Below are 26,471 nucleotides of genomic sequence, written 5' to 3'. Positions count from 1 at the left end.
AGAAATATACTGGACTAGTTTACCTCAGTGATATATTTCATTTATTCCAAAGTTCACGGGGAAAAGGCGGTATAAAAGTTTGCCGGTTACTGTAGGTAGTGTTCTTAAAGTTTCATCGATCCATAATGATTTAAATGACGAAGAACGAAGACAACAAGCAACTGAAAATGAAAAATCAGTCGTTTCTTCTTTTTATCGCAATTTATAGGTCGATGAATATTCACTCGTGGATATGCAGACATGTACCGTGGAATAGTCCGTTGATCAGTCAGAATTTGACCTACTAACGATTCCCTTTTAAGAACCTATTTCGTTTGAGGAGGGTAGGAATTAAACATCACATTTAGTTATCTTAAACTTGTCCCGACCATTTAACTTACTTATCTGATTCATCTTCACTATCTTATCATCCGGAGGAACTAAACCATTAGAAGCAGCGCACTTGTAATCACCGAAATCACCGCTGTCGTTCAACAGCAGCTGAATTGTACTTTCTTTATTCGTGACACGGAATATTTCATTTCCATCAGGTTTGTACCAGGCGAGTGTCGGTGTAGGAACACCATCTGATTGACACTTTAAGGTCACTGTCTGACCAATCCAGGACGTAAGAGATGAAGCGGTGACATTCTGAATTTTTGGCGGGTCTACAAATGAGTAGGACTCAAAATCACCAATAATTGCAAGAAGAAGTGGCCTTGCAGTCTACGTTAATTTTAAAAATTTCACATATAACGCACTTCCTATTAGTCCAACCTTTATGCAAGCTATTCCAACAAACGTAGACGGCATTATTAAGGAAAAGACAGTCGCCATCGACCCCTTATTCCTAGGCCAACAGGCATTCGGAGCTGCCTGCATCATTCATGTTGCAGCTGTTACGGGAAAAATGAGTGATTTTTCCGTGTCTTTTGGAGAATATTCACTCATTACTCTTTCGTCAATTTAGCGTTCTCAACTCATGCGAGTTTCTTTTGTTGTTATGTTAAAAAGCCACATAGTTTTCACACACACACGCGCGCGCGCACGTACACGCACACGCGCGCACACACACACACACACACACACACACACACACGCACACACACACTTTATTCAGTTTCCAATTATATTTTACAGAAAAGGGCATGCCCGCCAATAGCAAAGGCCAATCTAGGCGGACCATGCCGGATTAATAGCAGAATTACAAAAATATATTAAAACAGAAATTAACCACTAAAGAAGGAAGAGAGACAGTATTGAATGACAACAAGAAAACCCATTACATTAACCTAATTTCAAATATCAAAGATACAGCTACAGGAGAAGTATTGGCAGGGCTTTAAATTGTGTAAAATCTCAGATAAACCTAATATTTTGAATAAAATGTGTTTGATTTTTCTTTTCAACGCATTTTTGGAAAGATTTCTCAATTCCTGAGGTTTTGCATCCCACCCTTCTACTCCTAATAATAAATAAATTTTAGCGGTTAGATATGAGCGTCAACAAATAAAGGAATTGCATGCTCATCATAATTAGAAAAGTAGATAAAGCGAAGAGCTCGTTTCTGCAACTTTAAGAGCTTGTTAATGTAACATTTACAAGCCTGACCTCATACTGTCAGACCGTATGTAAACAAGGAGCTATAAGAGTTTGGCATATATTCAACTTTGCGCCGCAATCCTATTGTTCTGCTTACTTTAATAATTATGTGGTCAATATGGTGTTTTCAAGACAAATTTTTATCAATCCTGAAATATTTGACATAATCTTTATGCTCCAGAGCCACCTTCTTGTTCAGTTTGTCATCAAATATCACGATTTCAGGTTGATAAGTAAGTTTCCTTAGGGCAGCGCAAAATACAACGAAATTACTTTTATTATTATTCAAGGTCAGTTTCTTTGCAGTTAACCAATCATATACTTTAGAGTTCTTTATTTACGTAGAGTTCCAACGATTTCAGATTTTTATCAGCAAAAAGGATATTTGTATCACCCGCAAAAAGTAAAAGCTAAGCTTATCTGACGATTCCTGTATGTCATTTAGAAAACAAAAAAAGCAATGGGTCTAGAACAGAACCCGGAGGCACTCCAAAGGTAGAATCTAACCTTTCAGAAACATGAAGACCAGTTTGAGTTGTTTGAGTTCGCCCTCGCAAGTAGGAAGAAAATCAGATGTTTTATAACATCGCGATAAACCATAGTAATGTAACTTGCGCAAAAGAATTTCGTGATATACAGTATCAAAAGCCTTTTTCAAATCAATGAAAATCCCGCATGAGAATAAACGGTTGTTGATATTTGTCTGTATTGCATTGACAATATCTAGGATTGCATTTTGAGTAGAGTAGAGTAGAGTGTACATTGCGAAAGCCATATTGAGATGGAGTGAGCAGGATTTTCTGTTCAATAAAAGGCTCCATTCTTTTAAACACTATTTTTTCAATGATCCTGAAATTAGAAAGCAGATCGATCGGCCTTTAATTGTTAACGTCAGTATCATCATCTTGTTTGAGAATCTGAATAATCTCTGCCATTTTTAGCTTGGAGGGATAAACTCCAATTGAAATATATATATATTTAGAATATCCACCAGAATGCCGCTTATAAGATTTGAAGAGTACTTTAATATCTGCGTCGGACACGAGTATAAGCCATGAGATTAATCTTTTGGTATGCAAGAAATTTCTAGTCTAACTTCCTCTGGAGTAACTAGGTTAAAACCAAACGACGAATCAGTTGATTCATTTCTTTTAAGAAAGTCAACATAAAGGCGCTCTGCGGGTGGTAGGTTTTTTTCTGGAGTTGGTCCAACAGAGGAAAAATATTTGTTGAGATGATTAGCTACATTGATAGGGTCTCTGGTAACTTTGTCAGAATCCGAGGGATCTTTAATTGACTGATGGATTAACTCTTCTTTGATTTGCGTGCAAGTATGCTATTAATTCCTTCCCAGGTTTTTTTTTCATATCAGTGAGGTTAGAGACAAAGAATTTTAAATAGTATTATTGTTTATTTACACGTGTTAAGCAAAAAAATTTATTCTTAAAATTTTGGTACTTAGAGACATCACCAGATGCATATAATTTGTTTTTAATCCTTTAAATGGAGGTACGTAAACCTTGAGTTATCCATGGTTTGGAAGGCTCTTTTGCTTTATTATTTGAAATTGTCTTCATAGAAGCATGTTTGTTGACAAGCTTATTAAACTTGTTTATAAAAGAAGGGAACAAACATTTACATCGCACGATTTCGTTTCAACACTAGCATTCCAGTCCACTTGGGAAAGTTTGAAAGTGAAACAATCGGCTGAAAACTGCGAGAAGTTTCACACTTTAAATTTGTTAACCTTTACTTTAACCTTCACAGATTTTAAGAGGCAAAATTCCGAGAAATGATCACTAACATCAGATACTATGTTTCCGCAAGTCACAACTTGGTCAGGATCGTTGATAAAGATATTGTCGATAAGAGTAGCAGAAGAGCTACGAACTCGGGTTGGTTTGTCAATTGTAGGGATTCGACAACAGTTTTCAAGAGATGACATAAAGTTTTGGCTATAAGAGGACGAGTCATATTTAAGAGGATCTATGTTGAACTCACCCATGATAACAACGTGTTTTCCCGAAGAAGTAAATTTTTCACTTGTTTCATCAAAATATTGCTGAAAGTGTTTAGGTGAATTTGCTGCCTGTATAAGTAGCCGCAAATAACGCTTTTCTTATTGATAAAAGAAATCTCAGTCCACAGCGACTGAAAGGCTTCACTCGAGATCTTTTCTTAAACACAATAGCTTAATGTCTGGTCAATAAACAACCCAACACTACCTGACGCTAGAGGTGTGGGGAGCACATTCGAAAACATGGCCAGGAATATTTGCATTACATGTGTTAAAATTGGAATTGGTAATTTTTGTGACACCAATAACATTAAAGCGAAAATCAAGCTGAAGCAAAAGATGAGTTTGAAGATTTTCAAGGTACCGGACTAAACTAACTACATTCTTGTGAAAAACAGAAAAAACTTGTCTTAATTTCATCTTCCAAATGCTTGGTTTCCATTTCCGTGAAACTATGCGGGGAGAAATATCGGCTGCGTATTCGCATACGAAACTGTCCCATAGGAAAAAGATTATGATCTATACTTGTGTTTTAAGAGTAAACAAATCCAGGTCATAAATACTCGAAAACTGGCAAGATTTCCATAGAACCCCATACATTAATTTTGCATGGAGCGTTGCAAAGAAACTTTTATGGAATGCATAATTAATGTATGGGGTTATATGGAAATCTTTCGGGTAAATCTCCTGTGGAGCTAAAATATGACAGTTCTTTCTAGAAAGATCGTCTAGATTTATCAACGTCTACTCGTACCTTCCATGTTTTAGGAATTACAATATTACGAGGACTAAATTAGATAAAAGTGCACTTAGCGGCTAAAAATGAGTTGTTTACAGTTCAAGCTTCAGCCAGCCATCGCTGGATTGATGGCCAGATGGAGAGGATTCACGTGTTCTTAGGTTTGCCAAATCATTTGTTGATCTCAGCCGGAGTCATGCAGATGTATCTGTCTTGCGAAGATATACAGCCGCCCCATTCGCTCAGTACCACTTTTAATTGAACGACTTCTGCAGGTGGACTTTTGCGGCATATAGCAACTCCTGTAACTTAGGTGGCTGTAGATCGCGCTACGATCAACGGTTGCCGTAGTGGGTGGACCCAAATCATCCAATGTTAGAGTACTGGTATTGCTCTTCGTGGCTAAGAATTTTTCACGATCCTTCTCGCGAATTTGTAGATGACTGGATTAGGTCTTCAGCGGCCATTGCTGCTCTTGTTGTTTCGTTGAGGGACCCTGGGTTCTATGTCTATATGAGAGATTGGTGTTTCGACCCTCAAGGCCGAGAATGACATGACACATAGTTCCACAGTCTCTTCGAAAGATTCATTCTAATGTGTGGGATACAGACTATTTTCATATTATATTCAGATACAATGAAATATATGAAGTTCATATATTTTGAACTGCGGTACGGGATTTACTCAACTGCCTGCTCCCAGTTGGCTTATTAGCTCAATTGGTAGAGCGCTGCACTAGTATCGCAGAGGTCAGTGGTTCGAATCCCGTACAGGCCTGATTTTTTTCAGGTCTGATTTTCGCTATTGCTTAAATAGCGCTATCTACTGCGAGGATCGTGTATTATATGTATTCATAATATATTGGTAACTGTAGAACAGCATTTCGTCGATGGCTTTGTCGATCCTTGTGATATTCTCCGTCAATATATCCAATCGCTCCGATAGGTTTAGTAAATCATCTACCATATTCGTTTTGGACTGCAAAAGAGCATCATAACCATTAATGGGTATTGAACATCATTTTCAGTCGGTAAAGATGCTTTAACGGATTCATTCTTTTCCGCCATCTTGTTCTTGAAATTTTAGAAATCTGTCGCTAAATCTTGCAACTGCCTTCTGACGTTATCGTTGGGTTTTCTTTAAAACTTAACAATGTCTCCCATGTTGAATAACAGATAAATAAGCACTCACACTTCAGAAACTGATGATAAATTTTGTGAAATTTGCCTCCGCTTCACTGCGTCCGACTCACTGCGTCCGACTCACTGCGTCCGCTTCACTGTGTCCGCTTCACTGCCTCCACTTCACTGCGTCCGCTTCACTGAGTCCGACTCACTGCGTCCGACTCACTGTGTCCGCTTCACTGTGTCCGCTTCACTGCCTCCACTTCACTGCGTCCGCTTCACTGAGTCCGACTCACTGCGTCCGCTTCACTGGGTCCGCTTCACTGCCTCCACTTCACTGCGTCCTCTTCACTGGGTCCGACTCACTGCGTCCGCTTCACTGTGTCCGCTTCACTGCCTCCACTTCACTGCGTCCGCTTCACTGAGTCCGACTCACTGCGTCCGACTCACTGCGTCCGCTTCACTCTGTACGCTTCACTGTGTCCGCATCACTCTGTCCGCTTCACTGTGTCCGCTTCACTGGGTCCGACTCACTGCGTCCGACTCACTGCGTCCGCTTCACTCTGTACGCTTCACTGTGTCCGCATCACTGTGTCCGCTTCACTGTGTCCGCTTCACTGTGTCCGCTTCACTGTGTCCGCATCACTGTGTCCGCATCACTGTGTCCGCTTCACTGTGTCCACTTTACTGCGTCCGCTTCACTGAGTCCGACTCACTGCGTCCGACTCACTGCGTCCGCTTCACTGTGTCCGCTTCACTGCCTCCACTTCACTGCGTCCGCTTCACTGAGTCCGACTCACTGCGTCCGACTCACTGCGTCCGCTTCACTGGGTCCGCTTCACTGCCTCCACTTCACTGCGTCCTCTTCACTGGGTCCGACTCACTGCGTCCGCTTCACTGTGTCCGCTTCACTGCCTCCACTTCACTGCGTCCGCTTCACTGAGTCCGACTCACTGCGTCCGACTCACTGTGTCCGCTTCACTGTGTCCGCTTCACTGCCTCCACTTCACTGCGTCCGCTTCACTGGGTCCGACTCACTGCGTCCGACTCACTGCGTCCGCTTCACTCTGTACGCTTCACTGTGTCCGCATCACTCTGTCCGCTTCACTGTGTCCGCTTCACTGGGTCCGACTCACTGCGTCCGACTCACTGCGTCCGCTTCACTCTGTACGCTTCACTGTGTCCGCATCGCTGTGTCCGCTTCACTGTGTCCGCTTCACTGTGTCCGCTTCACTGTGTCCGCATCACTGTGTCCGCTTCACTGCATCCTCCTGCGTCCTCCCGCTCGTTTAGCTCGTTTGCTCCTTTGCTACCACTACCGAGCAAAACGAGCCACTCTTGTGAATAATTTTAATAATCAACTAGTACATTTTTCTTTGTTACTTTGTCTTCACTGTACACCTATGTTGTTCATTGCTAATGAAATTTTTGGGTAAATATAAGTGTTAATGGTCTTTTTGGAAAAATTGGTTCCCATGGTAGTTGGCTGCTGAATTTGTACTCGTAATTTCAATTCCTTTCATACGATCGAACTTAACACTAACCTTGCATAGATAAGCAGAGACTTCTCAATTATTCTATCGTAATTAAGATAGGTATGTTTTCAATATCGGAGCTGTAAATTCTCTCCTAAGTTTCCTATTTTTAATGGCCTGGAGTTTATTGTATCCGCTTTCTTTCCGTCGTAGAAAGAGATACAATATCAAAGTAAAAATCAGTCTATTTCAGAGAGACTTCTTCCGCTCTTTTGTGTTCTTATTCAAATATTGTAAATTTAGAAAACAATACAACCACGCGCTCGATAATACTTAAGCAAGTACATTGCGAGGCTTTGACGATTACAGTAGTGATTATGAAGTTGAGTACGTTAGAGGTCATTTCGGTTTTTGGCCTGACTTTTTGTCAAACTACTGTGGAACAAAACTCTTTCTTATCCTTGAAGTCCTTAAAAGCTCACTTGTAGCAGATCGCCGTGCACCAGGAAATCGTGGCGAAACCGTTCCCGCTGCCGAGTCGTCTCTACCAAGCCAGTCTTTCGCCCACTGTTGTTGTGCCTTCCGAGATCAGTTTGAGGCAGAAAAAGTTATCGTCACGCACTTGATAAACCAGCAGTAAAGTTAGTACTATCATCACTCATTTGTTGAAATTCTCTTAGCAACAGGGCCTTATCCCGAAGAAAAGACCATCACCAAAAAAGTTTTTAAACTGGATTCACTAACGTTAGGATAATAACAGAGATTGTTGTGCCACACCAACTATGTCAGACGCATGCTAAAATTGTCTGTTTGCAATGAGGGGAAGGCGTTTTTTGAGTACTCTGGCTATAGCTGATCAAATTTCAAGAAAATAGAGTCCAGCTGTGGCGTGAAAATAGCCCCCCCCCTCTTCCAAAAAACAAAAACAAAAACAGACAAACAAAAAACACGAATAAGTGCATTTTGCAGCTAAAACCAAACCCAATCTCGAGCCCAGAGTCTTTTAGACTCCTTGTCAGCGGTTAGTCGCTGGCGAGAGACAAAGCGCGGGCAGGTCACGTGCAGTATCGATATTTCCCGATCTGACCTCGGTATCGCTGGTATCGTATATTTGGTATCGGTATCGGCCCATCCTTACCAGCAACCCTAAAACACTCTCTCAATCGTATCTTGCATTCATTACAAGATTTTGTATGTTATCTTTCGGAAAATTAAACCTACTATGATTTCTCTAACTAAAGAGCAAAGAAACGAAATTTCAAGTGCATATTGTGGACAGTAACCTTGATGCATGTCTAGGCAGAGTCCGTGTATACATGTGTAAGGAGTGCCATTATATACATTTCAGTGGCTGTTGTTGTGAAAAAGGAGCTAGCAAATCCTTTAAAGTAATTCCTATTTATCAAGCCGCTTTGTTTAGTAACTTATAAAGCCAAAATATTGAAAAGAAACATTGTTATTGATGTATTCTGTATTTCGTTGTTGGCTGCACTTTCTGTGGGTCCATGAGTGTACATGTGTTGTCGATTTCAACAGTCAGCATTTGAATGAAGAGTAGAGGTATAAAGTGCAGTAACTAAACACATGGAAAACGTTCTTGCAATTTTATAAACCATTATTATTTTTTTAAAACACTCTGTGGATACATTCTCAAAATCTTTTTTTTTGTCGGGATCCCGACAAATGATGCATAATCATGGAAAAAATATCTGCAGATTTCTACCACTAAAAACGATGCAATTTTAACAAATGATTTGTAAATGTGCAATACTCACAGTTGATAACTAGAACTATGTGGATATCCTCACATCCTTCACTGTTACAAGCTTCACAAGTATAGTTTCCATGATCACTCCTACTGATGTTTGCAAAGGTCAAGCTGGCAGTTTTAGTAGCAGAAGACAACATGGCTCCATTTCGCAGCCATTTCACATTTGGTGCAGGTTTTCCTCTTGCAATGCAAGTTATATTCACAGATAATCCCTCATTGTAACTTTTACCAACAGATGGGTTATCAATTTTTGGTTTTTCTGAACAAATTAAAAAGCACACAGATTAATGTATCCAGCTTAATGAAATGATAACATAGCTTTACAAACAAAAGCAATTAAGCTTAGTTTTTACACCCTAGTTCCTCACCAGCTGGCTCTTGGCTTTACAATTTTCTTTGAAAGCCCTCTGAGTTTCACAAATAATCAAGAGCTACTAGTTCTCAGTAGCAGTGAAAAAACCAATCTCGAATGAACAACAAGAGGAAGTTTGCCTTTGTTTGCTTGATACAGAGTGTAATGGTATTGTACACCTCCGTATTAAAAGTGTAAAGCAAATTAACAACGACATGAATACGAGTGTTGACACGCTTTGTAAATTTGGCACCTTGGGTGGGGAGGTAAGGCTTAGGTGTACTTTTGTGTAAACCCTAAAGACTGAGGCTAATTCACAGCTGTAATAGCTCAAGGAATATTTTGAGTCAATTAGAAAATAACATAATTCTTTTCCAAAAGTGAGATATTGCATCTTTCCATAAGTTCCAGATACTTTATACCTATTCTGTGTTTTTTCCCCAAGTATCGCTTTCAAAAATCTTGCTTGCAGGTGATGCAAAACATAGAATAAACCAATGGAAAAGCTGGGTTTTATACTAAATATCCTGTGATTAACATGAAAGGCTATTTTTGTTTTCATTTGTGCTGTCCAAGACAAAATGGGCAAAACCACGCATGGGGTGATAATACTGAGAACACTTATTTTGCTTAAACTAAGGTTAAACAATTTATTTAGAATAACAGATCTCTCGCATTTTCAAAAGCCCAAGCAGAAGTCTAAGTGTTTCTTATCTTATCGTGAAGTTGGTAACACTAAAAGACCCTTTGCTGTATAAACTCTACTGTCTCTCTGACTGAACGTAGCAATGTCTCCCCTATAGTCAACTCTCTCGTAAGTAACCATCCTCAATAATTAGAAAAAATTGTTCCGAAGTAGAGCGTTCCCAAAAGTGGACACCAATAAAATATAGGGTGTATGTCCGCTTACAGGAGAGAAACAAGAAGGAAAGTAGACCATGACGAGCGTGATCATAACATGACACTATAAATGTTACGTCGTACTCTTGTTACCATCAAAGCCATAACATAGTGCCTACACACAAAGGACACTAAAACCATAACACAAAACCAACAAACGGTAGTCACAAAAACCATAACATAGTGCCTACAGGCGCTGGGATCAAAAGCTAGAACATAGTGCCAACACACACTGGGCGCAAAAGCCATAACATAGTGCCTACAAACAATGGACACTAACACCATAACACAGAGCCAGCAGACGGTGGGCACAAAAGCCATAACATAGTGCCTACACACGCTGGAATCAAAAGCCATAACATAGTGCCTACATCGTGCCTACAAACAATGGTGACAAAAGCCATAAAGTAGTGCCTAAACACAGTGGGTACTAAAACCATACTGTAACCAGGCTCACAATTGTACATGGCATTGCAAAATTGTCATAGGTTTAGAATTACATATGCAGAAACTATTTCCTTCATCCTACACACAGGATTTGCATCATAAATTACCTTTAGATCCCATTATCCCACCTAACTTCAAAGTCATAAGAATTTTCTTCATCTTACACACAGGACTTGCATCATAAACTTCCCTTAGGTCACACTATCACACCTAACGTCAAAATCATAAGAAATTCTTGATATTGTTCGATTTCTTATTAAAGAAATACAGTTAGTTTAGTTCAGAGTGTCAAGACCTGCACTTACAAGCTCAGGACCTCTTGGTCACAAGAAGTAACTCCAGTGTAACCTCAAGTTAGAGACCAATTTTACTAAGGATTTGGTATGTCACATTTGACTTTGTTATATGTCTTAGAGTTTAGGTTCAAGAATGATACAGTTAATGTGTACTTATCTCAATCCAATTGTTTAGTCTCTGCCTAAATCCTTAGTTGATTCATGTTCAAAATGTCTCAAGATTGTATTTAGCCTTTGGAACATTGTGTAGTTCCAGAAAATATCCATACCCCCCCCCCCCCCCTACGGAAGATCATTAGAAATTTTGAGGGGAAGAGGGGATTCAAGGGCAGTAATTTCCGAGGGGTAGGGGGTTTCGCGGGAAACTACTTTTCCAAAGGGTGACGAACCACGTACAAAACATTGAAAGCAATATACGATCCATCTGAAGCGCAAAAACATACTCACGTACTTGGTTTTGAAACAAAAGTCAGTACTCCTGGCCATTGACATTAAGTGAACATTATAAGCTTTAATGTTTCTGTTTTTCTTTGAGTTAGATAGCGCTACAACCTCCCAAAGTTAGGAACGGAGTTATTATTCACAGTTGTTGGAGTACTTTCGTTCCCATTTCTTGCTCGACCTTCAGAAGGCCCGACTACCTAGCTACTGTAGTAAATCGTGACGATGTTCACGAAACCCAGTCAAGATGTGTGTGCTAGGGAGGTTTTCGGTCTTTAAATAAGAATCAACCTCAACAAAGTGACAAAATGTGTAGGCAAAGTAACCTTGTAAGTTTCTGTTTTATTTACTATCGTTTGTAAATTAAAGTTGTTCAAGCGAGTAAAACGTTCTCATCGGAGTTAGCACGAAAACGTACATGGAACAGTCGACGTTTTAAATCAGTTTAAATTCTGCAACCCAGATGTTTAAGCTTATAATCTTACATAAAAGCAACACGGATATGATTTGCCAAAATGATGGCGAAGAAGCTAAAAGTATAAGCTTAACAAAGCGCTATATTTTTCTTAAAGTTAACTTTAATGTTTTCAATGTTGTAATAAAATTCTACCGCATTTACGTAACCAATTTAGTATTCGCTTTTTCTTTTTATAAGTTCAAAAACCACTTTTAATTTCAGAGGGTGGTAAGAAGTCCCCGGTTAAAATTGTGGAAATTTCTGGGGGATGGGGGGTCATCAAAGACCCCTGGAACGTAAATCCTGGGGAGGTGGGGGGTGCAAATCAAAAAGTCTTCCGTAAGGAGGTATGGATATTTTCTGGAACCACACATTGTATTTATCTGTACTCAAGACATGTTATACAATATTGTGTTAGATCGAGTTCACTGGTGAAATCGGATATTTCACTATAGTCTTCATTGTTTAGTATTGTTTAGTTCATCAGCAATGACAGATGTTGTGCTGTATTTTACGGTTTGTGTCCGTCCTTGGCCACTTCGAAATGGACGATGTTGCATTTTGGCTTGCTTTGTTTCTAAAATAACCGCTAAAATTTTAAATCTCAGTTAGCCTGAGCAACAGAAACGACTAATGTTGATCAAAGCTAACTTTTTATTCAGATTTGTAACGATATTTCGCTCCCAAAGTCGCCTGTTGTCTTTTCCACGTGCGCATTGTTGATTTTCACCTTCAATTGCGTGACAAGGAATGGCGCGTTTTGATCTCTAGCTGAGTCACTCTTGCTTGTTTGGGGTCCTAAAATTTCGTAGTTTGAGTAGCCCAAAAATTTTATTGGAGTTATTTGAAGAAGAAACATTGTTCTTTCGCTGAACTAGCTTGATATTGCAGTAAATGGTTTGAACCCAGGGGTAACATGTGAAGGTGTAGTCTGATCGTCCGGGTGAGTGTAGTCCTGAGAAGGACTGTTGTCGGTGGTAGTGACTGACGTTTCGACAACCTGTGCGGAAGTCATCATCAGAGTCAAGTGAATGATTGTTGTCAGTAGAATGTTCTTATTCCAGTTCGTGTGAAACGATCGGTTGGTTTTGCCGTGATGTTATTGGCTGTAAGACTCAAGTGACGTAAGTCGGTCGTGATTGGTCTGTTTCGATCTGTCGGTAAAGTTAGGTCGTTCTTTTTCGGTCGTTTGTGATGTTTATGTCGTGAATGAGTCGTTTGTATGGAGCGGGTAGTTGTTGACATCTGTTTACGGGGGTCTGTTCTAAGTTAGTAAACCAGCTTTCCAGAGTCAGTCGTTGAAAATAGTCAGTGCTGTAGGTTAGGCATTGCGCAGAGTCCCAGTCAATGTTGTGGTTGGTAAGTCGATGGTGTTCAGCAATGTGATTGCTAACATCACCTTTCCTCGTCGCCCGTCTGTGTTCAGTCAGTCTTGTTGTGAGGTTTCTGCCAGTCTCACCGATGTAGAAGGCTTGGCAGTCGGAACAATTGATCTTATAAACCGTTCCCTGTCTGTTCCTCGGTTCGTCTTTGTCTTTAACGTTGGTTAGTAACTGACGTAGTGTGGTGATGGGTTTGTGGGCGACGCGGATGTTGAAGGGTAGTAAGATGCGCGAGATGTTTTCAGACATGCCTTTTATGTACGGTATGGTTGCTGTAGTCGTAGGGGTTGCGGTGTCGTTTGTTTCGGTAGTGGTAGTGGGTCGGTGAGTGTTTCGTCGTATGAAGTCGTTGTTGTAGTTGTTCTTCGTAAAAACACCGTGAAGGTATTTGTCCTCGTCGGATAAGCTGTCTGTCGAGTCGCATACTAGTTGTGCGCGTCGTGTTAGAGTTCTGATAGTTGTAGCTTTGTGTGATGTAGGGTTGTAGGATGACTCGCCCATGGATGACCCATGCCATGTACCAATGTGCGATTTTACCATCTCAATTTTGCCATTTTTTGTCCGCCAAAATGGGTGAGATATTGCATTAACAAAACTTCCCCAAAAATGGATATTGCAACGGAATCGAACAAAGAACACTTCAGACTGTTTGTAAATACTTGTTCTTTCCATTCGGAAAATATTTGGTCACATTTATGGTTTTCTTTATTTTCAAGCGACGTTCAAATAATGGCTGTCTACACTTTTGTGAAACTGACGTGATAGCCACAAAACCGATTTTGCCGCCGTTCGCAAAAATTAATAATGCAATTGAACTCAAAGTATTTTTTCTAGAAATAGTTCATCCAGACCTATCGTCTGGTAAAGTTTGGGGATTTTCTATTTTTTCATATTGCACGCCTCCGGGCGAAATTTACGGACGACCGCTCTTAATTAGCTAACTTTGCATTTCTGCTGTGACAAACTGAAAATCCATCTGCAAATTCAATCAACTGTGTTGTATTTTATATCTATGAGACTTCTAGAAAATTGAGTTGTTTTTACTTTTTCATCTCATTTCTTCCCTTACCTCTCACTTAAGTAAAGACGACTTTTTCTGGTTTTGACAAAGTCCAAAAATAAGCAACCACTTTTGACCATTACCCTTATATGGGCAGTGAAAGCCATCACTTAACCTCCAAAATAAGTAATAAAAATTTTGGGCAATTTATTTCATAGCCCGTGCTGACGTGAAATTTACATCTACCTCCAGCTTTTTAGTCTATATCATCAAAATTCCGTACACCACATCTTTGTTTTATTAACTTTAAATAACTTAAAATTTACAGGAAATTTCCCAGAGAGTATAGTTCGAACGTGAACGAGGAGAGAATATTTGAATAGCGTAAGCTCGACCATTTTTGAGAACTTTTTTTCGCAGCTATATTTGGAACATTCTCGAGGAAACGCAGCAGTTAGTGAACATCAAGGGCGCATGCAGTCGAACTTTCTGACAAAAGAAATCTAGGAAGAAACTTGATAGTACTTACATGTCTCTGTGGTGCCTCAGTTGCAACTTTTGGCTGGATATCATTTGTTTATAGATAAGTAGCCATTATGTTAACAACGTATCAGATTCGATTTACTTCGTTGCCTTGTCGAAATCTTAAACGCAGACCGAGCTCTCAGAAAGATCCACCAAAATGATTGGTCTTTTGTGGTGTAATGCTTATCGACCATGCGTTGGTGGCAAAAAGATAATTTGATGCCCTAAAAGCTGATGTTACTCAATAGGACAATCCGCCATCTCTGATCAGATTGCGCCTGCAATTTTGTTCAGCGGTGAACTTGAAATTTATTTGGTATGGCGTGTTTCTAGTCTACAAAGTCTAAAATGCAACACTGAAAGATTACCGGCGACCAAAGTATTTGACTTGTTATTTGTTAAGTTTATGATAGTTGCTGGTTCACCGAGAAACAGATAAGCGGGTAATATATTGGTCTCCTCTCAGCACAAAGAAAACGAAAATGGTTAAAAACCTGAAACGCATAAAGAAATCACTTACATATTTTATCCGAGGTTTTCTGCATACATTTGATATGTAATCTCTTGCAGCTGTCTGTTGTAATATGTGGCTCTTCGTCGCGATGTACCTTAGAAATTGGTCAATTGCCAAAGTGCGGATTATCAATAAAAGGTGGGGGGGTAAGCTCAACAATCAATTTCGTAGTAAGTATATTTTGTATCAGACAGAAGTGTAGTAGCCGCTGTTAAAGGTTACAAATCATAACCGACAATGTGGTGTACGGAATTTTGATGATATAAAAAGCGGGAGGTAGTTATAAATTTCACATCAGCACGGGCTATGAAATAAATTGCCCAAAAATGTTATTACTTATTTTGGAAGTCCAGTGATGGCTTTCACTGTCCATATAGCTAATTAATCATACAAAAAATGCAGGAAATGGGGGTTTTCCCGGGCGGATCCTATATCTCCCAGGGAATTAAATGTTTTTACCTATTATTTTTACACATTTGTTAACTCGTGATACTTAGCATTTGAGTCAAGTTTGAGTCAAATCGGTGATTTGAGGTTTATCGCTCCTGCCCGGTTCTGCCCGGTTCTGCCCGGTTCTGCCCGGTTTTCTCATGGACACGCTCTTAATCATTTCTTGTAAACTATTTGTAAGTGATTTGCGATTTGTCATTTATTTATTTTAGTTTACAATCACCCTTTTTTCCTTTGGGTATTTTCCTGCGTAAATAAGCTCTATTGTGGCAATAAGTCTGTCTCGTTGTTTAAATAACAACATCAGAACCTACCTTGGTCACAATAACGTAGAACCGACACATGGTGGGCACAAAGACCATAACATAGTGCCTACACACTCTGGGATCAAAAGCCATAACATACTGCCTTTACACAGTGGGCACAGAAGCTATAACATAGTGCCTACACACAGTGGGCACAAACCATAACATAGTGCTTAAGAGCAAGTCCGTGTAAAAATCAAACATTGCATCGCAAAGTTCAAAAACTAAAATTCGCTGTTCTTTTGCCAACAAGTAGCCTTTTGAAAGTAGAAAATTGCTGTGCAGTTTTTTCCTTAAAAAAGTTATTTGCTTCTGCATCGAAAAAACGAAAACGTTTCGTTTTCAGTCCCGGGATCGGTTTGACGACACCGGACAGGTTTTAAATAGATCATGATTCACTCGACTCGCGTATCAAAAAACTGCGCTAGAGAAGGCTATCACAGTTCCAAGTTGTTGTACAACCTGTCATTGTCTAAACAGCGAGATTTCATAAAGATTGGATTAATTCCAGTATTCAAGAGGTGTCAAAAGCTTATGGCTCTCTCGTGTTGCGTACTGAACGGTAGGCGAAAAACAACGATAATTTTTAACATGTGCCTTTGCTCAGAATTTCGTAAGATTACGAATGATTCTACTAGAGTTGATTATCTTTCATAATACTTAAAGTCTAGTTTAGGGAAATGAATTTGGAATTTTTTACAATTTTTCGAAAATCGTGAAGAAAGACAAAAAAAAATCATGCCATCCTTTTGTGTACATGTGACCATCAAGACATCAATATAATAAAATTACCACGAATCCGATGCATATAGCAATTGAAAGTAAATAGAATAACCTTAACTCAACTATTATATTCTTAGCTGTTCATGTGAGTCTAGAGTTTGTCTGTTTTTCCGTTTTCTCCATTCTGCGGTCTCTGTAAGTTTGACATCTGCACCGTCACTTTATGTCGCGGCTCGATCAAAACGGCTGCTCCTGAAAACGTCTAAACTTTGCAATTTGTATTCCTTGTGTGCTTGATACGACGTGATGGAGTTCTTTGCGAAAAAATTCATTAAAACCCTGATCGAGCCGACTATTCAGACTGTATGCAAATTTGTTTCGCTTGAATCTATAAAAAAATTTGCTAAGAGGCCGAACGAGCTTGCGTGACAGGTGAATTTGTTCATGGAGTGGGGAGGGGGGAGGGAGAGGAGGTATGCGGTCTCTCTCTATAATGCGTTACTTTGGGACAGCAGATTTCTCTTTAGATCGCTAATAAACTATTTTACCAAGAATTTATCTCTCTTGTTACTTACTTTTAAAGAATCGAACACTTCAATTTTATGTAATTAAATTTACCTCATTAGTGCATGTTGGGTAAAACCATCGGGATCTCTTTCCTGTTTTGAACTGATTTGATTGAAAACTTCGGAACAATATTCGTCAAAAACAAAGAAAAGAGACATATGGCTAAAAGACCCATCCCTTGGCCACTGAGAATACCTTATCCACCCTATGTGCCAATTACTGTCACGAACCCTTGCTCAGCATGGTATACAAGTTTTGTGGCTCTTTGCGGGCAAGACGTAATTTGCACATAGCCTCGAAACGGTCCACGGTAAACTGCGTGGGAACACATGCTTGAACTAGTCGGCTTTATTGTCAGCCCTGTTATGGTTTCCTTCAGAATTTTCAGAAAAATTTGTAATAACAGTATAGTGAGTACAAATAATAACTAGGCTGGTTATTACGTTTCCTAGCTCATTTCTGTTAATCTAATATATTACCTCCTTCCTACTTATCTGCAAAAAATGCTGTTGGGCAATGCAAACAACCAACATACCCAAACTCTGCCAAAATATGCAGATTTCAGGTAGGAAAAACAAAGAGAGACGTCAGAACAAATGGTGGTAGCCATTGGAGAAACGTTGACTTCGAATTCTCGCTTCGGCATATGATACTAGGCTTCGTGGCTTCGCCTGGGCAATAGTTAAATAAAGGCGAGTCGTCTAATTTCGCTGCAAGCGGCGACCTAGTGATAAAATCAGTGTTTGTAAGCATCGTTTACTCCGCCATTTTGAATTTCAGGTGGGTTACCGCTGTACACCCGTTCCCCGTTCGCATTTCCCTGTTCCCCGTTCGCCGTTCCCCGTTCTACGTTCCCCGTTCCCCGTTCTCCGTTACTAGTTTTAGTAACATCCATTCATTTCCCCAAAGTAAACTTAACTTATTTTTTTCTCAGTTAGTGAGCGGGCGGTATTCAAAAAATCCTGCAATCTGATTGGTTGCGAGAGCGGGCAGTATTCTCCTCCTCCAGCCCAGTCACAGCGGGCGGTATCCGTTTCGCTTGAGTAATTTTGCAGTACATCTCAAGCTTTGTTGCAATTTTTCACAAAATCGATACATCTCATTTTTCCTGCTGGGCAGAGTTTTTGAGCAAAGACTTTGGTCACGACCTTTTAGCGGTAAACAAGTATTAATTCTTTCTTCTCTCTCGCTCTCAAATCCCTTTGGTTTTCCATCAAAAGTTGATTTCGAAATAAATTTGGTGGTACTACATTTGTTTTTAAAAAGATTGAAACGCTGCATAGGAACAATTTGTTATTCAATGATCCTTCAATAAAAGTAACTCAGAAGGTTAAAACGAGACGGGTAGTTGCCGGTTAACAATTACGTTAATCAGTGTGACTCTCATTCGTTAATATCTGTCAGGGAATTCTTCATCACAATTTGTTCGTTTGTGAAACGTTGAGGGAAGTGTTGAGTTCTTCTATAAATACACTTTCGTCTATTCTTTGCAAGTCTCTTGAATTTGGACATTTCTACCGCAAATTTCACATTATCAACCTAAGGAATTTGATGAATAAAAGTCGCATTAAATCTCTTTAGCTTGTGTCTAGCTGGAAAGAGTACGTCTCACTGACTTCAGCTTTTCGGTGAAAGAAAACTGATTTACGCACACCATTGCAGAAAACAAATAAGCAGACTGACAACTCCAAACCACACATTTGCATTTACTTACAATTTGACTTTTCTGTGATATTTCAAAACAGATTAGAGGTAAATCGTCGAAGATTAACGGTCGTTGGAAATACACAATACTTTCCGTGCGATCTCCGAGTGTTTTTTTTTTACGAGAAAATCGTCGCATTTACTCGTGCGTGTTTGTCCGTAGCAGTACTGTTGTTTATTCAAAAGCGTACGCTTTTTTTCTGCCTCAATCGACAGGTGTCACATCGCGACAGTTATTTATCAAAAAATGTTTCAAAGTTTACTCGGAAGCCTTTTAAGTTACCTTTACAAACAAAAATGTTTCGGTGAAAGCTTTCTCTTTAGTTTGAATAACATATATTTTCTTTATTATCCACTCCCTGACAAAATGTTAAGTTTTTGGAGGATCTTCCCGTGACTAAACTCGTTATTGTAGCCAAAACCATTCGGGTTCTTTTAACAATCAATTTTTTATGTGTTAGAAAAAAATAAAATGCCCAAGACCTCGGGCACAGTTTTTCCCAATACGGAACTCCCACTTGGTCAATAACATATATATATTTTGAAAGATCGTTAACTCGGGTATTGTCATTCTTAATCTTACGAAATTCTAATCAAAGGCACATGCTCAAAATTATCGTTATTCTTCGCCTACCGTTTTACGTAGCACTGGAGAGCCGTGACTTCTTTACTACTTTTGAATATTCAGATAAATATAATGTATATGAAATCATGGTGTTTAGACCGTGGCAAGTTATACGACAAATTGGAACTATGACGGTTTTTTCTAGCGAAGCAGTTTTGACAAACGAGTCAAGTGAATCACGACTATATTCCACCCTGTTTGCACGCGTTTGGTATAGCCAAATTGTGCCCAAGTTGAAATGGCTGCCATCGTTTTTCTCAGGAATTAACAGATATTTTAAGGAAAAAATGCATGGCATTCATATACTTACTAAAGGCTATCTATATGCAAAAGACGAGTGAATTTGAATTTTTTTCAGCTTTGCCAAAGATTTGCGATTTTGTTTGATTCTTGCACGAATCTGCTGTTAAACACACTGGGAACAAAAACCACGACATAGTACCTACACACAGTGGGCTCAAAAAATATAACATAGTGCCCATGCCCACACACAATGGGCACAAAAACCATAACATAATACCTACACACAGTGGGCCCAAAAGCCATAACATGGTGCCTATATACAATGGGTACTAAAACCATAGCATAGTGTACACGCGGTATGCACAAAAACCATAATATAGTGCTTGCACACCTGTTGGCACAAAAGCCATGACATAGTACCTACAAATAGTGGGCAGAAGAAAAATATTACGTAGTGCCCACACACAATGGGCACAAAAACTATAACATACTGCTTACGCACAGTGGGCACAAAAACCATAACCTAGAGCCGACACACGGTGGGCACAAAAACCATATCATAGTGCCTACACACAGTGGGTACTAAAACTCCGATATTGTTCCTATCTTGACTCGCCCAGTAACTCTTTTTAACGAGTAAAACTGGTGTTGACTACAGATTGTCAATTATGCATAACCAACAAGAATTAAAAGAATAATGAATAATTCAAAACAATGTTTAAAATTTAACCCTTCGACCCTTTAGAGTGACTATCATCTAGTTTCTCCTTACAACATCACCCCTACATCCCATATTAAGGTCAAATGCTGAAATAAAAGGAATGGATTCCAAAAAAGAAGCTCTTTATCGTTAAACAAATTCCCCTTGTCAGCACCTTAAGAAATGAAGGGAGAACAGTAAGGAGACTATGTTAAAGCGAAACTGAATGGTCACAATCTAATTATTTAGTTTCTAGCCATTTTGAAGTTACTTGAAATGTTGCTTAAAATGAGAATTGAGCTCTTTTTTACCACTTGCACTTCTCTTTACAAGAGAAATGGGCTTGGTTCAGCAAAGCTGTCAATTAGGTATAGTTTGAAACTAAACCTAATTGACAGCTTTGCTGAGACAGATACCAAATGATCACAGATGATTTCCACACCTTAACATAAATTTGACTCAGCATTACCACTATTAATTTCATTCAAGTGTCTTGTTACAACACTCCTTGAGCTCAGCCAAGTTCTAGCTTATTACAGGCATCTGTAAAAAACAATTATCGTTTTTAAAACCATATTGATACTCACCATAAACAACCAAGTTTACCGCGTCGCCAATTATAGCCAGAGATAAAAGGCTAGGCATAATGGAACAACCAAACAGTCTGCCGTCGTTTACTTGGACTGAGTTCAGAGTAAATGTCACCTGACCAGGGTTTTTCTGCTTATCCCAAGTTCCTGTAAAACGTCCCCTTTTTGGTGTAACAGTACCATCAGGAAATATCTGTACAAGCCTGTTTTTATCCTCCACTGCTAGGGCATTAAGAGATGTAAAGTAGCCAAAATCGATGGATAAAAAGCTATCAGCTTTAAAGGCCCAGGAAAAGTTGAGGGGAGAGCCAACACTCGCTGTCACATTCCTTCCGGCATAACGGGAGATGAAAGAAAAACCAGCTTTGAAAAGGTAAAAGAATCAAATTCAATGATTGACTTTGGAGCAACTTAAAAATATTACTCCTGCCTCATCCCCAAGGGAAAAACTAGTCAGAAGAACCTTTTTGGTTGAAAATAATTATTCTGGTGTCTGCCTGATATGGATCTATCCAGAAGCCTATGACCTAAAAGCGATTAGGTATGTCCGAAAGCTGCTAAAGTAGTGTTCATTCCTGTGAAGATCCATCTCATGCTAATTTAAATTGTGCATTAACATCAATGGAATTGATTACTGAACTAAAATTTTATCATAACATAAATTTCTAATAATTTAACGATAACGTAAGACACACATCGAGTATTAAATAAATCTATATGTGACCTTGTAAACCTCTACTATATCCTTTCAGCTATGCCAAACCCATATTAAGTAATGACACCATTAAGTACGGGGAAATGTTGCTAAACAAGCCGGTCAAGGGATTTTTCGCTTTAAAGTTGTTTATTTTACATGGTTTTTCACCGTTTGCGTCAACATTTTAGACATGTTTTCGTTTCAATTCACATTCATAATGACTTTTTCATCATGTCAGTTCCTCTACAGGACTCTGCCTTCCATATGACCAGTACATTCAAACTCTGAGATAACTGAAAAATTGGATTTGTGTTTGGCAGAATTAATTGTAAGTGATTTGGCACTAGGTGATAAATAGTAATGATTTCCTGTGAGCATAAATGTATGGGAGAAGTTCTAGCGGTAATTGACCCGGATCATGTTTACCAGTACTCTCGACCGATAGATCGGTTGACATATGGTTTGAATGTTGGTCACTCTGTCGACACTGGGTCGACACCGTCTAGACACTGGATCAACACTCGGTCCATAGTCGGTCGACGCCGGGTGGATAGGTTGTCGATAGTTGGCCGATACTCGGTCGAGACTTGGTCGATAGTCTGTCGATAAATCAGTCGAGATATCGACTATCGACCGAGTGTCAACCGACTTTTGCTCGAGTATCGACTGAACCTCGACCGACTTATCCACCGATATATCGGTCGAGAGTACCTACAGTAAACGTGCTCTATTGACCCTATGTTTGGAAGGAAATATAGGATTTGACTATATTGTAATGAGTATCTTTCTGCTATCAAAATTCCAACTACGTATTAATTGTAACTGTTAATAACCATATTTATTTCTTTGCACCATAAAACTTCAAAAGTTGTACATGTAGCAGGGAGCATGTACATGTTGTTTAGCTGGCCTCCACGAAGGAAACTTTAATACAGAGGAACCTCGATTTAACGAACCTCTATATAACGAAGTCCTCGGTATAACGAACGATATTTCAGTTCCAGTCCGACTAAAGTCACAGTAAAATGTAAGCCACAGAACCTCGATATAACGAACCAATTTCTCCAGTCCCTTAACACTTCGTTAAATCGAGGTTCCACTGTATAAGAAATAATAATCACAAGATATGTGAGTTTTAAAAGGTGGGAATTTGAAAAGCAGGGATCCTCTTCTAGTAATGAATGAAATTGGTCGGTGCTCTCCTCTTTTAAGTTATGCTTTTGATTTACCTGGCTTCTCCTCTTTACTATTTAATAAGAGCACTCTCTAAATGGACAATAGGAACTATTTTTGAATTAGCACGACTGTTTTCATACGTATCTTGACTTTTAGTGATTTCTTTTGCTTCTTTCTCGTTACCACGTGATAAACAAAACAATAGGTCTCTTAGAGTGAAGAGTCAGCTTTCGGCAGCAGCTTTTTTCCAGATGGGTGTGAAGATTTTTCTCTCCTAATTGTTGTTTTAGGGTATCATCAAGCATGAAAAGGCTTTCATTTGCTCAATTCAAGCGTCAACCATGCGTTGTAGGGTAATTTTTTTACATGACTGAATCCGCACTTCGTGCATTGTTGGGTGAAATTTTCGAATAATGTGCATATTAAGTTGACCAGGTGTACTAGAAGTTCGCCGAAAATTGCCACAGATTTTATATTTCCATACTCCTCTACCCTATTTTAGTTGGTCTAAATAAAAGTATCATGGGAAAGAAGTTGGAATTTTGTGCTGAGCCAATATAAAAAGTTGCACAATTGCGGCCATGGTGGCAAAGGCAAAGTAGGTGTCAAATGAAAAATAGTTTTCAGTGTAAAAAATCGTCAAAAGATGAAAAATTGTGTGATTTGTTCTCAGAAAGGATCGATCTAAATATGGAAACATTTAGTGATAAAAACGAGCGCTAAAAAAATATGAACGACGTTTCGACCGCTCCATGGAACTATTAACCAATAACAAAGCGCAAAAATGAAGTGTAAATAAGCGGTGAACAGGATGAAAATTGTGTTGAAGTGTTAAGCAAACAGCTTCACTCGAATAGAATCGCTCTGTTTGTTAAATTTTGGCTTAAAGTCCCGAATAGAAAACATTTCGAGAATCAAACAATCGAACCCGTTTGAGCATTTCCTTAGGACCTTGAAGTTCTTTGCGATTTCACATGGTTCGATTCCCATGGTTGTCGATTACCGATTGTTTATGTTCCTCCACACGTTGATGTAGTTTCGGCTTGTAAAGCCGACATAATCTGTATCGCAAGTCAGATCACACTTAAAGAGATATCATCGTTTTGCTGGTCGACAATTAGAGGTTTAGGTTCCTTAACTTTGAGCTCATGTAAATAGAATAGAATATTAAATATATTCTGAATTTCTATTCCTCTTAAACATATTCTTTGTTTTGGATCACCTACTCGGTTAGTTCCTTGAACTATTTAGGTGTCCTAAACTCTACATAATGTACCTACAATTGAAAATTTTATTTTTCCTTCACAATCTCTTGATTTCTTTTATTTGAAACACCAATTTGCATTAATTATTATTCTGTATGAGTTTAAATAAAAACTTGACTTGACTTGACTAATCTTTGATCTAGCGGCTTGTAAAGACAGGATGTAGTTCGTGATTTATTTAGCTAAGATCACTAAGTTGTTCGCGTAGTTTGTTTGCTGATCTCTGATCCTTGAAGGGCAGGTGTACCCTAACGGGAATTTCACCTGCTTGTTGCGGTGGACGTACGTGTGTGCTCTCGATCACATTCATTTCAACAAAAGACCTGATGGTGTTTTGTATGAGGGGCACTGGGTAATGCAAACGTGTGAAGATCTCCTTTAGGTGTCCGCATTCTTGATGAAAAAATTGCTGGTTTGAAGAAAGTTTAAAAGCGCCGTTCAGCGTTGCTCTTAACAGAGAATGTTTGTACTTCATATCAACGTGGCTATTGTAATGCAGAAGCAGCCCAGTATCTGTTGGTTTTCTGTAAACCTTTCTGTCCAGCCGAATGCTATTTCTGAAGTTTCCCGTTTTTCTCGAGTTCCATTGTAAAACTATTAAATATCAAAATATTACTATTACTATTATCCAACCGTTGCAAGGCAGTTCTTTAAGTTTGTACAAGGGTTGCGCCACTTTCCCATGTATTACCTAATGGTCTTCATGTAGTGAATTTACTATACATACGTAGGTGTAACCAACTCTCTACAAGGTTCTACGAAGGTGGACGCGATAGGAGTGTTATCACGTCAAGAAACGCATAGAGATAAGGTCACATAAAGCAATCACTCCTCGTGGCAGGTTTCACACTGCTGTAAACAATTTCGCAGAACATCCAAAAAGAAACAAATAGCGCTTTAGCGAGACGAAATACCAAAGCGATGCTCTCGAGGGGCTGAATGGACATTCAATAGTAGAGAGTAATCGAACAAGTCTAACAACTTCCTAACCTAGTAGACAAAAATTCTATGAAGCAGTCGCCAAACGTAAGGGAGAGTGTCAATCAAGATGTGATCTAAATTTGAGCTTCCCTGTATTCAGATAAGGAAAAGAGCACACTGAGCTCAACAAAGAGCGATTGTAACCAACCCAAAACGATCAAAGACTTCTACTAAAGAGTAAGCGAGTCAGAGGAAACCATAAAATGACAAGTACGCCGGGCGAACCTTTCTATGAGCTGAATTAGCTTCTCACATCGTTATGAAACATTATAACTGTATGTGTAGACTAGATTGCATCGGAATTGACCTTCAGTCTGATGTCTGTAGGCGGAAATGAAACGGCGAGGGCGATCATGTTTTACAATTCCGGCACTTTCACAATATCTCCTTCATGGTCACGAAAGAAATGACGGCAAAGTTGACGCCAACGCTGCATGCATCAGTACTCTTACCATTGCCTATTGTGATGATCAAACATGCTTAAGCGGAATTTGGGAAATAAGGTCGACCCAGAATGCACGATGAACGACATTCGTCTGTTTACTAAATCATTTTCGGTATGGCTATTCATATTGTGTGAGCTTATCCCACAGCACACCGTAACTTACCTGCAAAGGAATGCAGAGCAACAAAAAGCACACAGCAACCAAAGATAACTCGGTTCTCAAACATGATGGAGAGTTTCGTCTCTGGCTTAAGCATGAGTGTCAGCACATATCTTTCAGTTCTTAAAACCGACTCGATAACGAATCATAACTATGATGTAGCGTGACGACTTTGGGTCAGTCACACACTGAGGTCTCTGTGTCAGCCCCAATCTTCAGACGTCCTAGAGTCTTCCTTGTTTCTCTCGAAAAATTTTTCAACTACTTAACTATCGTCACCTACACTGTTGTGTGATTTACAATTTTAAGAAAACGTTTGTTTGTACGTTCATGCTGTAGGGCGGATTAAACCAAATCATGTTTCTTTGTCTGTTCTTGCGGCAGTTCTGTACGGTGTGAGATACAGGTTTCTTGCGTTCAGCGTAGATTGATTTTTCGTCGAGTCCACTTGGTTTAAGTACGCTTTCGTAGTGGGGTTTAGCTTAGTCAAAGTCTTTGCTTGAGGAAATGTCAGAGATCCGTCGGCCGATGGCTGCTGGTAGGTGTTGTATTATTGTAGGCCGCGAATGGTTGGAATTGGTGTCGATGTAGAGAGTTTCGTTGTTGGGATTTCTGTATGGATAGTGAGTTCCGTCCGTGAGGTTTAGGGTGACGTCGAGGAAGTTGCAGATTTTTAGGTTTGTGCTTATAGAAGTGTTCAGTCCTTGTTTCTTAAATTCTCGTATGATGTCCTTTCTCAGTAGTCCGTTCTGGAGTACCAGCCTATTGTCTCTGCAGCCTAAGTACTACGTTGTTTTTGCCGTATTTCATCCTCGCTGA

At 39.4% G+C, this 26,471-nt stretch overlaps 1 protein-coding gene across 5 annotated transcripts in view; it reads right to left on the bottom strand.

The window, feature by feature from the left end:
* The window catches only part of LOC111346135 (tyrosine kinase receptor Cad96Ca), a 38,013-nt gene extending 11,542 nt beyond the window's left edge, over window positions 1-26,471 (bottom strand). The window contains exons 1-4 of one of the 5 annotated variants that reach the window (XR_015990086.1): window positions 25,656-26,471; window positions 20,926-21,291; window positions 8,712-8,966; window positions 381-647 (exon numbers count right to left, since the gene is read on the bottom strand). Coding sequence is in view for 4 of the 5 variants with exons in the window: in XM_088728826.1 (XP_088584952.1) it covers window positions 381-647; window positions 8,712-8,966; window positions 20,926-21,291; window positions 25,656-25,749 (982 nt within the window). In the remaining variant the exon portion in view is untranslated. The remainder of the gene's footprint in view (window positions 1-380; window positions 648-8,711; window positions 8,967-20,925; window positions 21,292-25,655) is intronic. The other 4 variants (XM_088728826.1, XM_088728825.1, XM_088728827.1 and 1 more) reach the window with 4 other exon arrangements.

The sequence above is a fragment of the Stylophora pistillata genome, chromosome 7, assembly GCF_964205215.1.
Source record: "Stylophora pistillata chromosome 7, jaStyPist1.2, whole genome shotgun sequence".
In the NCBI taxonomy this organism is placed as follows: Eukaryota; Metazoa; Cnidaria; class Anthozoa; order Scleractinia; family Pocilloporidae; genus Stylophora; species Stylophora pistillata.
Note: the sequence above shows the minus strand (reverse complement) of the source record. Positions and strands in the feature narration are given on the sequence as shown.